We start from the raw sequence: 11,706 nt of genomic DNA on the forward strand, positions 1-11,706 counted from the left end.
TGCCTGTGCTATTTCTCCCCATACGAACGTGGCGATCCCTGCTTCCCCAAGAAATGATCTGGAGGGCCGCTCCACTCAGGAACCAAAAGGCAGACTTGAATTTACCATCTTTGCGTCTAGCTGTGTTGGGACCCAGACCCAGATGAGCGCTGTGATTTGCCCCCGCTTTCAAATTTACATCATTTTGTGGCTTGATTCGGTTTAGAATTTGTCGGCACTGCTTTTTATGGCTAGCCAGGAGTCAGGACGACTTCTAGCAGCCTTTCCCAGCTCTTATTGCAGCCTTTTCATACATTTTTCGATTTTCGCATTGAACCGACACAGATTTTTGGAAACTTCACGTGGAAATCTAGAGTTATTGCGATCTGATGTTTGATCTGCCTCGGTCGTCGATCACTTTCTTCTTGCAGCGGCCCAACCGTGAGGACTCGTGGGGTAGTATATATCTACTAATCTCATGGTATTCAATCTATCAATCAGTCAACAACTCTCGAACAAAGGAAGAACAAAAAGGAAAAAGACAATGGCAGGACCCAACCCCAAGGACTCCATGAAGTCCACCTGGCGCACTGCCGACAAAAGCACCTGGTCTAGGCATCACTTCATCATCGACTTTCTCAACGCGTATCACTACGATCTGAACAAGGAGGTTCCCGTGTTCTCCAAGCAGGACAAGCTCCCGCATCTCCCACAATTACCGCAACATATCTGGGTTTTGTTCCACGCCTTCATTCCACTAGCTGTCCACCAAGCTCTGCTTTATTACCCTCCTCTCCAGGAAGGTGTAGGCCGTCTAGCAGCTTTCGCCCTCTATTTTATGTCTTTCAATGTGATCGTCATCCGTGAGGTTAACATCTTGCGCCGTCTTGCACATAAATATGGCTTTCTAGATGGCGACGTGCACGAACGAGATGGCGTGCCCGATGTGGGTGTCGACAAAGTCGCCCAATCTCTCTACAAGACCACCGGTTCCCGTCTTGCCCTTGCTATCTGGCTGTCCTACGACCCAGCTGTGAGCCCTCTCGAGGTCATGAGTGAACCGTCGTGGTGGGGCTGGTTAGCGCTCGAGATCGGTCTGTATGGAGTCGTACTTGACTTCTGGTTCTATTGGTACCACCGCGCTATGCATGATGTTGATGGTCTGTGGAGATTCCACCGTACTCACCATTTGACAAAGCACCCCAACCCGCTCCTCGCCGCTTATGCAGACCACGAGCAGGAGTTCTTCGATATGGTCGGAGTTCCCTTCATGACCTACCTGACTCTACGAGTCATCGGTCTGCCATTAGGCTTTTATGAATGGTGGATTTGCCACCAGTATATCGCGTACACTGAAGTCTATGGACACAGTGGCTTGCGGATACACTTGACCCCGCCTACAACACTAAACTGGTTCTTGGAATATTTTGATTCAGAAATCGTGATTGAGGATCATGACCTGCACCATCGGAAGGGGTGGAGGAAAAGTCACAACTATGGCAAGCAGACTCGGCTGTGGGATCGCATCTTTGGCACCTGTACTGAGAGAATCGAGTCAGTGCCGCAAAATGTGGATTACGCGAACCCAGCGCATATGCCTATTTTTTAAGAGCTACATAACCTTATGTGTCTTAACGTCAACTACACGAAGTGTCTTCAGAATTATTACAAACTTTTATTATAGAGCGTAGGGTAGAATATAGAGTGGTACTCTCCATGAGCTTTGTAGCTGAGCACTTTGAAGAAGAAATCGTTGCATATATACAGCTACGAATAATACAATGGACACTGCGTTTTGTTGTTGCACTCTCAAATTAAAAATTATCGTGGGACCTTGCCCCATTTGTCAGGAAGAGCAGTTCTGCAACTACTCATGCTATTGCATGGCTCGTAAGTACAAATGCGAATTCAAAGACAGGTGAGCGGTTATAGCTCAGTAAGGTAAATTATATTCTATTCAAGCCACGCCGCTACAGCATCTTTCAGAGTATCCTGCAACCATGGCTCTGCTAGGTGGACATGATTATCAAAACAATGTCCACCCGGTCGTACATGTAAAACCACCTTGTCCTCTCCAGGTTGTCCATGGAACCGCTCCCTTACTTTGTTGATGAACCTATGGCTAGACTCGACCGCGACAATATCGTCCTGCTCTCCGTGCACAATCACGATACCGCCCTTGGGTAACTTAATATCAGGCTGATCGAGCCGCTGAAGCTGGAAGATGCGATCGTGATGAGTCGTTGAACTCTCATAATCACGTGTGTAGAACTCAGGAAGTCGGTGGTGTCCAAAGGCAGCCCCGAAAAACAACAGCCGCTCAGATGGGTTCGCAAACGACGGGTTCTCGGATGTTACAACTGTCCCTGGTTGTATCCGCCCTACAAATTCGTCTATAAATGATTCGGGTGGTGTCGGCAGCAATGTTGACTGGACAGAAGGGTAGACAGTTGGGGGGTCGATATTCAGCATGGGAGAAGATCCTGTGATCGCACGTATTCCATCTTCTGCATGCGACAACCCCAGATATACGCTTAGCAATCCCCCAGCAGAATCGCCAGCAGCCAAGCAACGGTCTAGGTCGAGTTCAATTGGACTACCATTGCTACTCGGATGAGAAGAGAGAAGATGGGCTAGCTCAGATGAGTGCACCCATGTCCAGAAATCGTCGATGTCAGTGAGGATATCCACGCCTGTCGCCTCTGGCAAAAATCGGTAATTGGCTGAGACTATGATAGCCGATTTCTGCTGTGCCAAGTCGAGTGCCCACTCAGGGAACCAGAGTGGGAAGAGTGAATCACCAAGTACCTGAATGATTAATTAGAGATATTGTTTCATTCAATGGGATAAAGTAATACTCACAAGTCCACCACCATGAAATCGAAGGATAACCGGGCGTTTGCCTCCCGGGACAGAATTCGGGATCAAGACGTCTGCCCGGATGCCATGTTCGCCAATCTTTTTGTAGTCAGCCTGGATGATGGAGAAGCCGGAGTACTTCTCGTCGATTTCAGAGCCTGCTAGTGTTGTCATTATGGATGGTTTGCTTGGAGAGCGCGATACAATGCTAAAGCTAAACGATGAGTGTAGAATACATACATCATTATCCTGGCCGGGAGTACAGGCTCCTTTTATACTCCGTCATAGCTCGAAGAGAGGGTCTACGGATTAATTAGACACGGATATATATTTTGCATCCTGGCGGTCCCTGACAGCACTCACACCTGGTAGTCATGATGGTAGAGAGAACAAACAGGCGGAAGTGGGGGTTGTTGGGTGTATGTCTTGTTTGTTTTGCGCTTAAAATGCCATCTAATATTATCGACGAATCAGAAATTTGTTGGATGACAAACGAGCGTTGGATGTTTGCATCTCGGCTTTACGGTTTGTAATTCGCGTGCGATGACCCATTAATGACTCGTAGAATTATAGAGATGTTTGTTGCGCTCCTACTAGTTTACAAAAGGAAGTGGTTTGCCCTGCAGCCGATAAGGATAGTCGGCAGCGACGCTTCTTACGGCGTCAAATTGGTATGTATTTTCCCTGCTCTAATCAATGCTGTTCCTTAGCGCAGCCTATTTTATTATCGCGCTTTATATTTTATGCTAGTCCATTTGACATATATTATTTCCAGAAATTCGTCTCCTAAAGTACATGTAACTCCATAGATTATCCATGTCTATTAAATAACGTCACCTAACATTATATACTATTCGCTCAGAGAAAGGAATATTGAAACGGGCAGGGGCAGTAATCATCTCGTAAATATCACGTCGCAGATGTCGCCTAGGCGTTTAAAGACTGCGCACTCTTTTTTCCATCTGTTTGCTATACCACATCTGGAGCAACTTTTTGTCAGATCATAATCTCATACAGAAATAATCTCGATTAAACTCACAGTTTCAGCCCCCGACCCAAGTGACTTGATCCCAGTGAATCTCGCTATCCAAGACGGTGGAATTGTTTTCGTCACCAATCGTGAATTTTCCTCCGACACATTTGGGTTGAAAAGTATATCCTTCGGCAGAGTTGGATTGAGTACCGCCGGTCTTCCAAGGCCGGCCATGTCACAGCCACCATCCTCTATGGCTTTGGCTATCCCACCACGCGTGCGGAAACCCCCAGTCACCAGCAGTGGAACATCAGGGAATTCCCCTCGAATGGCTTGTGCGAATTCAAGGAAGAATGCCTCGCGGGCTACCGTACGAGCTGACTTTTCGGGGACAGGCTCTGCAGGAGTAGCTTGTAACATCTGTCATCGATAGTCAGTTACCTCAGCTCTTTCTCATAGAATGGAAACTAACCGTAGGATCTTCATAACTTCCGCCACTGACTTCCACGAAGTCCACGCCAGCTTCGACAATCTGCTTCAGCTGCTCAATGCAATCTCTCAGCTCGTTGGCGGATTGGTGATCGACAGAATTAAGCTTAATTCCGACACAGAAACCCTTGTCGGGAACGGCTCCCCGAATAGCCTTGATAATCTCAACGACGATCTTTGCCCGACCGGCAGGCGATTTCCCATATGCGTCTGTACGAAGATTTGTCTTGGATGACAGAAATTGAGCGAGAAGATATCCGTGGGCCGCGTGTATTTCGACTCCTTGAAACCCAGTCTCGGCGGCCAAACGACTGGTGTACACAAATTGTTGAATGACATTGTCAATGTCAGCCTGCGTCATTTCTCGTGGGCAGCCGAAGACCAAGGAACTAGCGACTTTGGCGACAACACCTGGGCCTAGGTTGATTGCTACCGGGCTTGGTGCTAGATTTTTGGTGAATATGCCTTTTGTTCCAGCGCCGAGAGGGGATTGTCGTCCCGGATGGTTGATTTGCATAATTGCAGGCGTCCCTTCTTGCTTGCATGCAGCAGCCCACGATTTCCATGTCCTAATCAGCTCTTCCTTGTGGTTTGGATTGACGGTGTTGTCTTTTGAAGTTCCAAGAAATGCCACATCAACTTGAACATTTCCTGATTACACAAGTTAATTTTCAGCCGACAACTGAAATGCACCTGTCGGAATAGAAAAATTGTCCTACCTGTTAGTATCATGCCCCAACCGCCGCGTCCCCATTCGGCATATACCTTGTTGAGAGTTTCAGTCGGTAAGCCATTCTTGTCTCCCAACATCTCAGCCATTGCGGCTTTGACAAGACGATTTTTCAACTCCAGACCGCATTTCAGGGTCAGCGGTTGGGCAATTGCAGAGTCCATGTCGTCTAAAAGTTTCAGGTATCAAATAAAATTCCTGAAATCGATACGGCTAAAATACACGAAAGGACTGGGAAGGACTTTTGTAGCCAATATTTAATATCAGACCCTTGAGAGAAAAACCTCGGCACCTACTCTCCCGGACAAATCAGTTACCCCGGCGCGGAGATCGACGTACACGGTCTGTTCTTTGAAATCAAGAAATGATTTGTTCGGATGGTTAGACTATCCGTTTTAACTTTAACCTCTTTTTCCGGAATGCATTGACCTCTGCGTGGGCCTTGCTTGCCATGTTTAACATGTACCATATACCCAAGTTACATCGAGCGGGATTTGTCCGCGAAATTAGTATACAAATATGCCAGTTATCCATTTAAATTGCAAGGTTTAACCGCAAAATCAATGGTATCTTCATCATACCTCTGGGAATTTACAACATCCACTACACGCCACTCATGACCTTGCTGATGTGAAAAATGTTAGCAATGCGAATTTTTTGGTCCCCAATCACAGCTCGGGACTCGGGACTCGGAGATCGGGAGTCGAATTACTTGTAGGCTGCAAAATGGCAACGTCAACATCTCCTTTTTTCTGTGTACTTCGGTGAAAGTCTATATCTTAAGCAATGTTATAGCTTATATCTAAATAGTCTGGGAGCAAGAGGAATATGTGTCAAATCTAAAACTGGAAGCTTCTGCATTGTAGAACATTATGTATTATCTTCGGTTCTATACGTGACTTACACTGAACGGGAAACTCGAAATGGTGTCTATGGATATCAAATTATCGCTCGGAAACATCACCGTCGGGATCAATTCTTTGAGGTCTGATGGGTGGAGCAGCTCGCTAATCTAATAGATCGTGCAACACTTCTATTTTTCCTTTGCAAGTGATTCCTGTGCGGGTGTTTCTCCCTCTGATGTTGATGGTTGCGTTGCTTGGCTCTCTGCTGCTGGCTCAACGGGCTGGCCTGCTGGTAACTCTGATGGCATAGAAGGAGGCTCAGTGTGCTCCTCAGTCGGTACTTGTCGCGAGGCCTCTTGGGCCGATACCTCAGAGGGAGGCTGGTTCTCAGCTCCAGTAGAAATCTTTACCGTCCCATCAACCGGGGATTGAGGTGGTTGCTCGAGATCAGAGACGCGGTCCCTAAGAGGGTAAAAAGCTTCTGATGCCAAAAACCGCATCAAGGGCTCAGCATCAGCCGGTGGAGCAATTCCTCCATTCAGTAGCTGAGCAGCAGTGACATCACTTTGATAGAACTTCCGGTTGGCAGCTCTGCTTTCAACCAGCGTGCCTCCTTCGAGACTGAGTCCCCCGAAAAACCCATTTGTCTTGGACATGGAGAACATTGTCCCGAATCCCTTCGAGCTTATACCAATGCCGGCTTCGCCGCATCTGCCCACTGGACCTATAGCCAGGGATATATTGGTTGTCAATGTCAAGGTTCCCGATTGAGCGAATGCTCTCATCGAAGATTTATCAGGCAAGACGAAGATGAAATTTGCAAATTCGACACCAACTTGGCCGCCAAAGCCTAGCCCTCCAGTGCCAACGGCTGATGGAGCAGACCAGCTACCGTCATCAAGTCGTGCGACAAGGATTCCTGAGCCGATTCTTACAGAGCCCATGAACCCTACTTTGAACGTCGAAAAGATAGCGAGACCCTAAGTGGCTATTAAAACGGGTAAGAGGAGCAAAAAGGCCATTGCGTAGAGAGAATTACATGAGTGAACACATCTAAGTCAATAGATAAAAAAGAAGGTTTTTACCTGAGCATTTCGAAGAATTTTCGTATTTGTGCTATTAGCAATACCCGGATTGAGGAAAGAATCGAGGATGTCGCGGGCTTTTTCGCACTCCTCTATTCACCATAGTCAATCTCGATTGAGGCGGCATGCGCAGGTTGCTCGTTGACTTACTAAGTAGAGAGGACGGGAACGGACTGTGCGGGCCACCTCCAGTCATCGTCATACTTCGTCTATTATCAAATACGCGATACGTACTTGAGGGTTGTATTGATGTAGTGTCACTCCCACTAGAGGCTCTTCCAGGCGAGTCTGAACGTAAAGGGGTTGACTGTTGGCAGCGCCAAGGCCCTGATCCGCCTATTGAGCCTTGGCTCTGGCCTCCAAGCCTATTTTTAACAGTATTGCCAGAAATTTAATAATAAACAATTAATTTTTCACGGCACTCTGGGAATATGTTCATCCTTATTCTGCATCGAACCTGCGGTTTTGGATATCAGACAGTAAGCACGGGTGCATCTCTGAGGCTAAAAACATGCCTTTTATCATTTATATTATCTTTAAGCTGCATTATTAAATCCTAGATTTAATATAATGGTAGGTTTTCCAGGACTTAAGACGAGCGAATTCGTGCGTACAATAGCATTAATCAACAAGATAATGGATTTGTATGATCATTGAATGTAAATACCTCTATTCCAAGTTCTACAAATTTCCTCCCCGTTCGGACTAAAACCTACATCCTGCTACTACGATAATAACGTTTTGTTACTTGACAATAACGCAAGCTCTCCTGCCTAATGCCGTAAGCGCATTCGTTTCCAGCCGCCTTAACCGTTCACTGAGCTGCCGCGCGACTTTTTCCTTTTACCATCGATTGATCGCAATTGTATATTTTCGTATCGTTAACCTACGATGGTCAAGTTGAAAACAATATGAAGACTGAAAATCCTCCCTGTCGCGGTCAAATGCGACCGATCGCCAGGAACGTTACTCCAAAAGTTCATCTGAATCCGGGAGAACGATAGCGGATGCAGATGGGGCCTGACATTCGATGTAACCCTAAAATCTGCCAAATTGCTTAACCGGGTCGTCAATAAGATAATGATAGCATCAATAGCGATCGGCACCCTTTGTTTCTCTTCTCCCTTTGATACTTCCTTTGTCTAGGTCGGGATTTTGTAATGGCAACCCTTATATTGCCCGACGAGACCAATAATGGCACTGTTCGGATTTTTTTTATCAAGAACAAGATATGCTTTATCCACACGGGAGAGTTTGGATGTCGTCCAATGAGAGCCATTGGATAATAGATCGACATGAACTACGAATCCAATTCGGAGGACGCCGTATATTGACGTTACCGGGTACCCCTCACGAGGCTACGTCGCTGTTGGAGCTTTTCTATTTTCATTCTTCTGAGTTTCCATATGAGGTAAAGTTAGATTGTTAGTAGTGGAGCTTGTTTGATTAGCGAAGCGCATTACCTAGCTGCTCAGCCTAGTATAAGTATGTTGCGTTGCATGGTGTGCGCTTCGTGCTCGTGAGATTCTCCTTTCCTTTTCGATTACTTAGCTCGCTGTGGAAACGTGAGAAATTCAGTCAAGTTGTAGACTGGAATTCAATTGGTAAAAAATGGCGTCGAGAGCGACAATTCTGTTGTTCTGCCTAGGGTTTTTGTTTGCCCTTAACATCCTCACCACCGAGGCAGCGCCATCAGCAAGTAAACGCAGTGGACATGTTGTACACGAAAAGCGCGAGACGCTGCATCCCCGATGGACCAAGCGGGATCGTGTTCCTCAGAATAAGCTACTTCCAATGCGTATTGGGTTGATGCAGTCGAATTTGGAGAAGGCTTATGATCATTTGCTCGATGTGTATGTTATTCTTTCGTTTTCCTTTTTATGTAACGAATCTAACAGCTGTAAGATCACACCCAGATTCCCCAAACTATGGTCAACACTGGACACCCGAGGAAGTCATTGAAGCATTCTCTCCCTCCCACGAATCCATTTCAGCAGTCAAAAATTGGCTGATCGATAACGGGATCTCTTCCGACCGTGTCACCCACTCCGACAATAAGGGATGGCTAGCCTTCTATGCGACACGCGACGAGGCCGAGAATCTGCTGCAGACAGAGTTCCACGAGTTCGAAGACTCAGTTACCGGCGGCGTCGTGCCTGCGTGCGACCAATACCATGTACCGCATCATATTTCAGAGCATGTCGATTATATCAACCCAGGAATTAAGCTGCTTGCTCCTCCCGAAAGCCACCAAGTTAAGCGCGACAACATCATTCGCGTCAATGCTGAAAAGTACGGATCTGCGCGTATTGAGCATGCTCTTAGGACAGACGTGGACAAATCTGTCGAGCAGGCATTGTTGCAAAACGTTGCTGCTGGTGGTAATAGCTCTGATCTCAGCACATGCGACGTCGCAATCACACCGGCCTGTGTCGCTGCGCTATACAAAATCCCGAAAAACGAGAGGAAACCGCATCCAGATAACGCCATGGCTGTGTTTGAGTCTGAGCTGCAGTTCTATCGCCAGAAGGATTTGGATCTCTTTTTCGCAAATTTCACCAAATACATCCCTAAGGGAACACATCCTATTGCGGCCAATATTGACGGTGGCCAGCAGGACACTGACGACCCATACCAGGTTGGTGGTGAAGTTAACCTCGACTTGATGCTTGCCTATCCAATCGTCTATCCCCAGTCCATTGTCGACTATGAGGTGGATGATTTTCTTGTCCAGGCCAATCCCAATGACACTTATACCTTCGGATTCAATACATTTTTGGATGCCCTTGACGGAGTAAGCATTTGCCCTAAAGTGGATATTTTGAAAATGCTTGCTAACACTATTAGTCGTACTGCACATTCTCCGCCTACAATGAGACCGGCAACGATCCCTACCTCGATCAAGAATACCCAGACCGTGGCTCAGGTGGCTGGACCGGCCAGTTGATGTGCGGCGTTTATAAACCCACCAACGTCATCTCAGTCTCCTACGGCGGCCAGGAAGCTGACCTGCCTCTCTCTTACCAGCGCCGCCAATGCCTCGAGTATGCCAAACTAGGTCTCCAAGGTGTTTCTTTCCTCTTCGCCAGTGGCGACTCTGGCGTTTCCAACTACCCTGGTAATATCGACGGTCCAACCGGTTGTCTCGGCCGTAATCTGGACGTGTTCAACCCAACATGGCCAAACACATGCCCCTACATTACCAACGTCGGTGCCACCAAGGTGTATCCTGGAAAGACCGTGTGGGAACCTGAAAGTGCTGTGTTCGACCCCGCCGGACACCCGTATAGTGTCAACTTCTCTTCTGGCGGTGGCTTCAGTAATGTCTTCCCAATCCCGAACTATCAAAAGGACGCCGTTGCTACATTCTTTAAGAAGCACAACCCTCCTTATCCATACTACAGTGCTCTTGCACCCGACACTGGTGATATCAAGCAATTGGTGGATATCGATGCCTTGGCGGGCAACACTGGAGGCATTTATAACCGTATTGGCCGAGGTGTTCCCGACGTCGCAGCCAATGGCGACAACATCGCTGTATATTCTCTTTGCGCTCCTCCTTTAGACAAAGACTGACAAAGAATAGGTATACTTGGGAGGTAACTTCAGCCTCTCGGGAGGAACATCGGCTAGCACGCCCATCTTCGCTGCCGTCATCAACCGCATCAACGAAGAGCGACTTTGGGCCGGAAAAGGGCCCCTGGGATTCTTGAACCCGGCTCTGTACTCCAATCCGTCTATGCTGAATGACATCACGAATGGTATGTCGCGTTCCCTTGTTTTCTGCGCACCTAACCTGGAATCAATGCTAACTTCTGCAGGAACAAACCCCGGTTGCAACACAGTTGGTTTTTCGGCTGTGCCTGGATGGGACCCTGTTACCGGCTTGGGCACACCAAACTTCCCCAAGATGCTGGACTTTTTCATGAAGTTGCCGTGAAGCTTGGGCCTATGGGTGGACTCATAAGACAGTCGCTTGCTGTTAATGATCCTGTTGTATAGATCTAGCCGTGACCAACGTAAATATACGGAGAATGAAGAAACTAGGCCAGTATATTATTGATATATTTATCATTACTATTTGGTATTGCAGCCAGGAAGGTGCTATGCCGGCTCCTTCCTTCGCCCCTTCTCCTTTAGTCGCAGCTGCCCTAGCCCTAGCCCTAGCCCTAGCCCTACTCTAGCCCTACTCTAGCCCTAACCTGTCTCGATCCAACCAGGGCTCTGTTTCGAATTGTTTTGTTGTCGGCTTATTTAATATTATTTATTATACTGTAAGACACAGGCCAACCAATGCAGTGGTTACACACCGTTACACACGTGATGATGTATGAATCCCTTGTATCTGATTGGCCAACGGGGGCTGCTATGTATAGAAGGCTCAGCCCCACCAATCATGATCGACAGTGCGCATCCGTAATGATAGGACGATGGCCTGATAAGCCTGAAAAATCGTGCAGCCATCCCAGCCCGACCCTCCGGCTGCATCCGGCGTCAACAGACGAAATTTGACAGGGGAAAGGCGATCATCGAGAGCCAAATCGCGGAATTGTTCGTGGCCGAGGCCGGATTTCGATCACGCCGTCTCGCCGTCGTCTCGGCCGCATAGAAGAACTCTATGACTTAACACCTGTCGAATGGAGTGAATAATATCGACTAAGGAGCTAAGGACGTACAATGGCAGCTTATTAAGACATTGCTATGTCTTGGTGCGGCTGACGCAGACATTACGTACGCACGCCGCTG

The 11,706-nt window shown here is 47.5% G+C and overlaps 5 protein-coding genes across 5 annotated transcripts; 2 read left to right on the forward strand and 3 right to left on the reverse strand.

The window, feature by feature from the left end:
• The first annotated feature begins 37 nt into the window (after positions 1 to 37).
• BGW36DRAFT_367185 (uncharacterized protein) lies at positions 38 to 1,782 on the forward strand. The gene has a single exon (XM_046214834.1). It carries the CDS (start codon positions 458 to 460, stop codon positions 1,586 to 1,588), a length of 1,131 nt encoding a protein of 376 aa, XP_046077872.1. The 5' UTR covers positions 38 to 457; the 3' UTR covers positions 1,589 to 1,782.
• Positions 1,783 to 1,932: 150 nt separating this feature from the next.
• BGW36DRAFT_353662 (Alpha/Beta hydrolase protein) lies at positions 1,933 to 3,012 on the reverse strand (the record flags this gene model as incomplete). The annotated part of the gene is made up of 2 exons (XM_046213452.1): positions 1,933 to 2,787; positions 2,842 to 3,012. 2 exons carry the CDS (start codon positions 3,010 to 3,012, stop codon positions 1,933 to 1,935), a joined length of 1,026 nt encoding a protein of 341 aa, XP_046077873.1.
• A 422-nt stretch (positions 3,013 to 3,434) lies between these two features.
• BGW36DRAFT_367190 (FMN binding oxidoreductase) lies at positions 3,435 to 5,651 on the reverse strand. Its single transcript, XM_046214835.1, has 4 exons — positions 5,020 to 5,651; positions 4,284 to 4,951; positions 3,878 to 4,231; positions 3,435 to 3,818 (listed from the first exon to the last, which is right to left on the reverse strand). Exons 1-4 carry the CDS (start codon positions 5,192 to 5,194, stop codon positions 3,774 to 3,776), a joined length of 1,242 nt encoding a protein of 413 aa, XP_046077874.1. The 5' UTR covers positions 5,195 to 5,651; the 3' UTR covers positions 3,435 to 3,773.
• Positions 5,652 to 5,796: 145 nt separating this feature from the next.
• Positions 5,797 to 7,260, reverse strand: BGW36DRAFT_367193 (uncharacterized protein). The gene is made up of 3 exons (XM_046214836.1): positions 7,111 to 7,260; positions 6,961 to 7,052; positions 5,797 to 6,855 (listed from the first exon to the last, which is right to left on the reverse strand). The coding sequence occupies exons 1-3, from the start codon at positions 7,160 to 7,162 to the stop codon at positions 6,064 to 6,066; spliced, it is 936 nt and encodes a 311-aa protein (XP_046077875.1). The 5' UTR covers positions 7,163 to 7,260; the 3' UTR covers positions 5,797 to 6,063.
• Positions 7,261 to 8,354: 1,094 nt separating this feature from the next.
• Positions 8,355 to 11,012, forward strand: BGW36DRAFT_367197 (putative protease S8 tripeptidyl peptidase I). Its single transcript, XM_046214837.1, has 5 exons — positions 8,355 to 8,813; positions 8,866 to 9,754; positions 9,808 to 10,497; positions 10,547 to 10,721; positions 10,782 to 11,012. Exons 1-5 carry the CDS (start codon positions 8,572 to 8,574, stop codon positions 10,898 to 10,900), a joined length of 2,115 nt encoding a protein of 704 aa, XP_046077876.1. The 5' UTR covers positions 8,355 to 8,571; the 3' UTR covers positions 10,901 to 11,012.
• The last annotated feature ends 694 nt before the right edge of the window (positions 11,013 to 11,706 follow it).

Source organism: Talaromyces proteolyticus (genome assembly GCF_021365285.1).
Source record: "Talaromyces proteolyticus strain PMI_201 chromosome Unknown BGW36scaffold_1, whole genome shotgun sequence".
In the NCBI taxonomy this organism is placed as follows: domain Eukaryota; kingdom Fungi; phylum Ascomycota; class Eurotiomycetes; order Eurotiales; family Trichocomaceae; genus Talaromyces; species Talaromyces proteolyticus.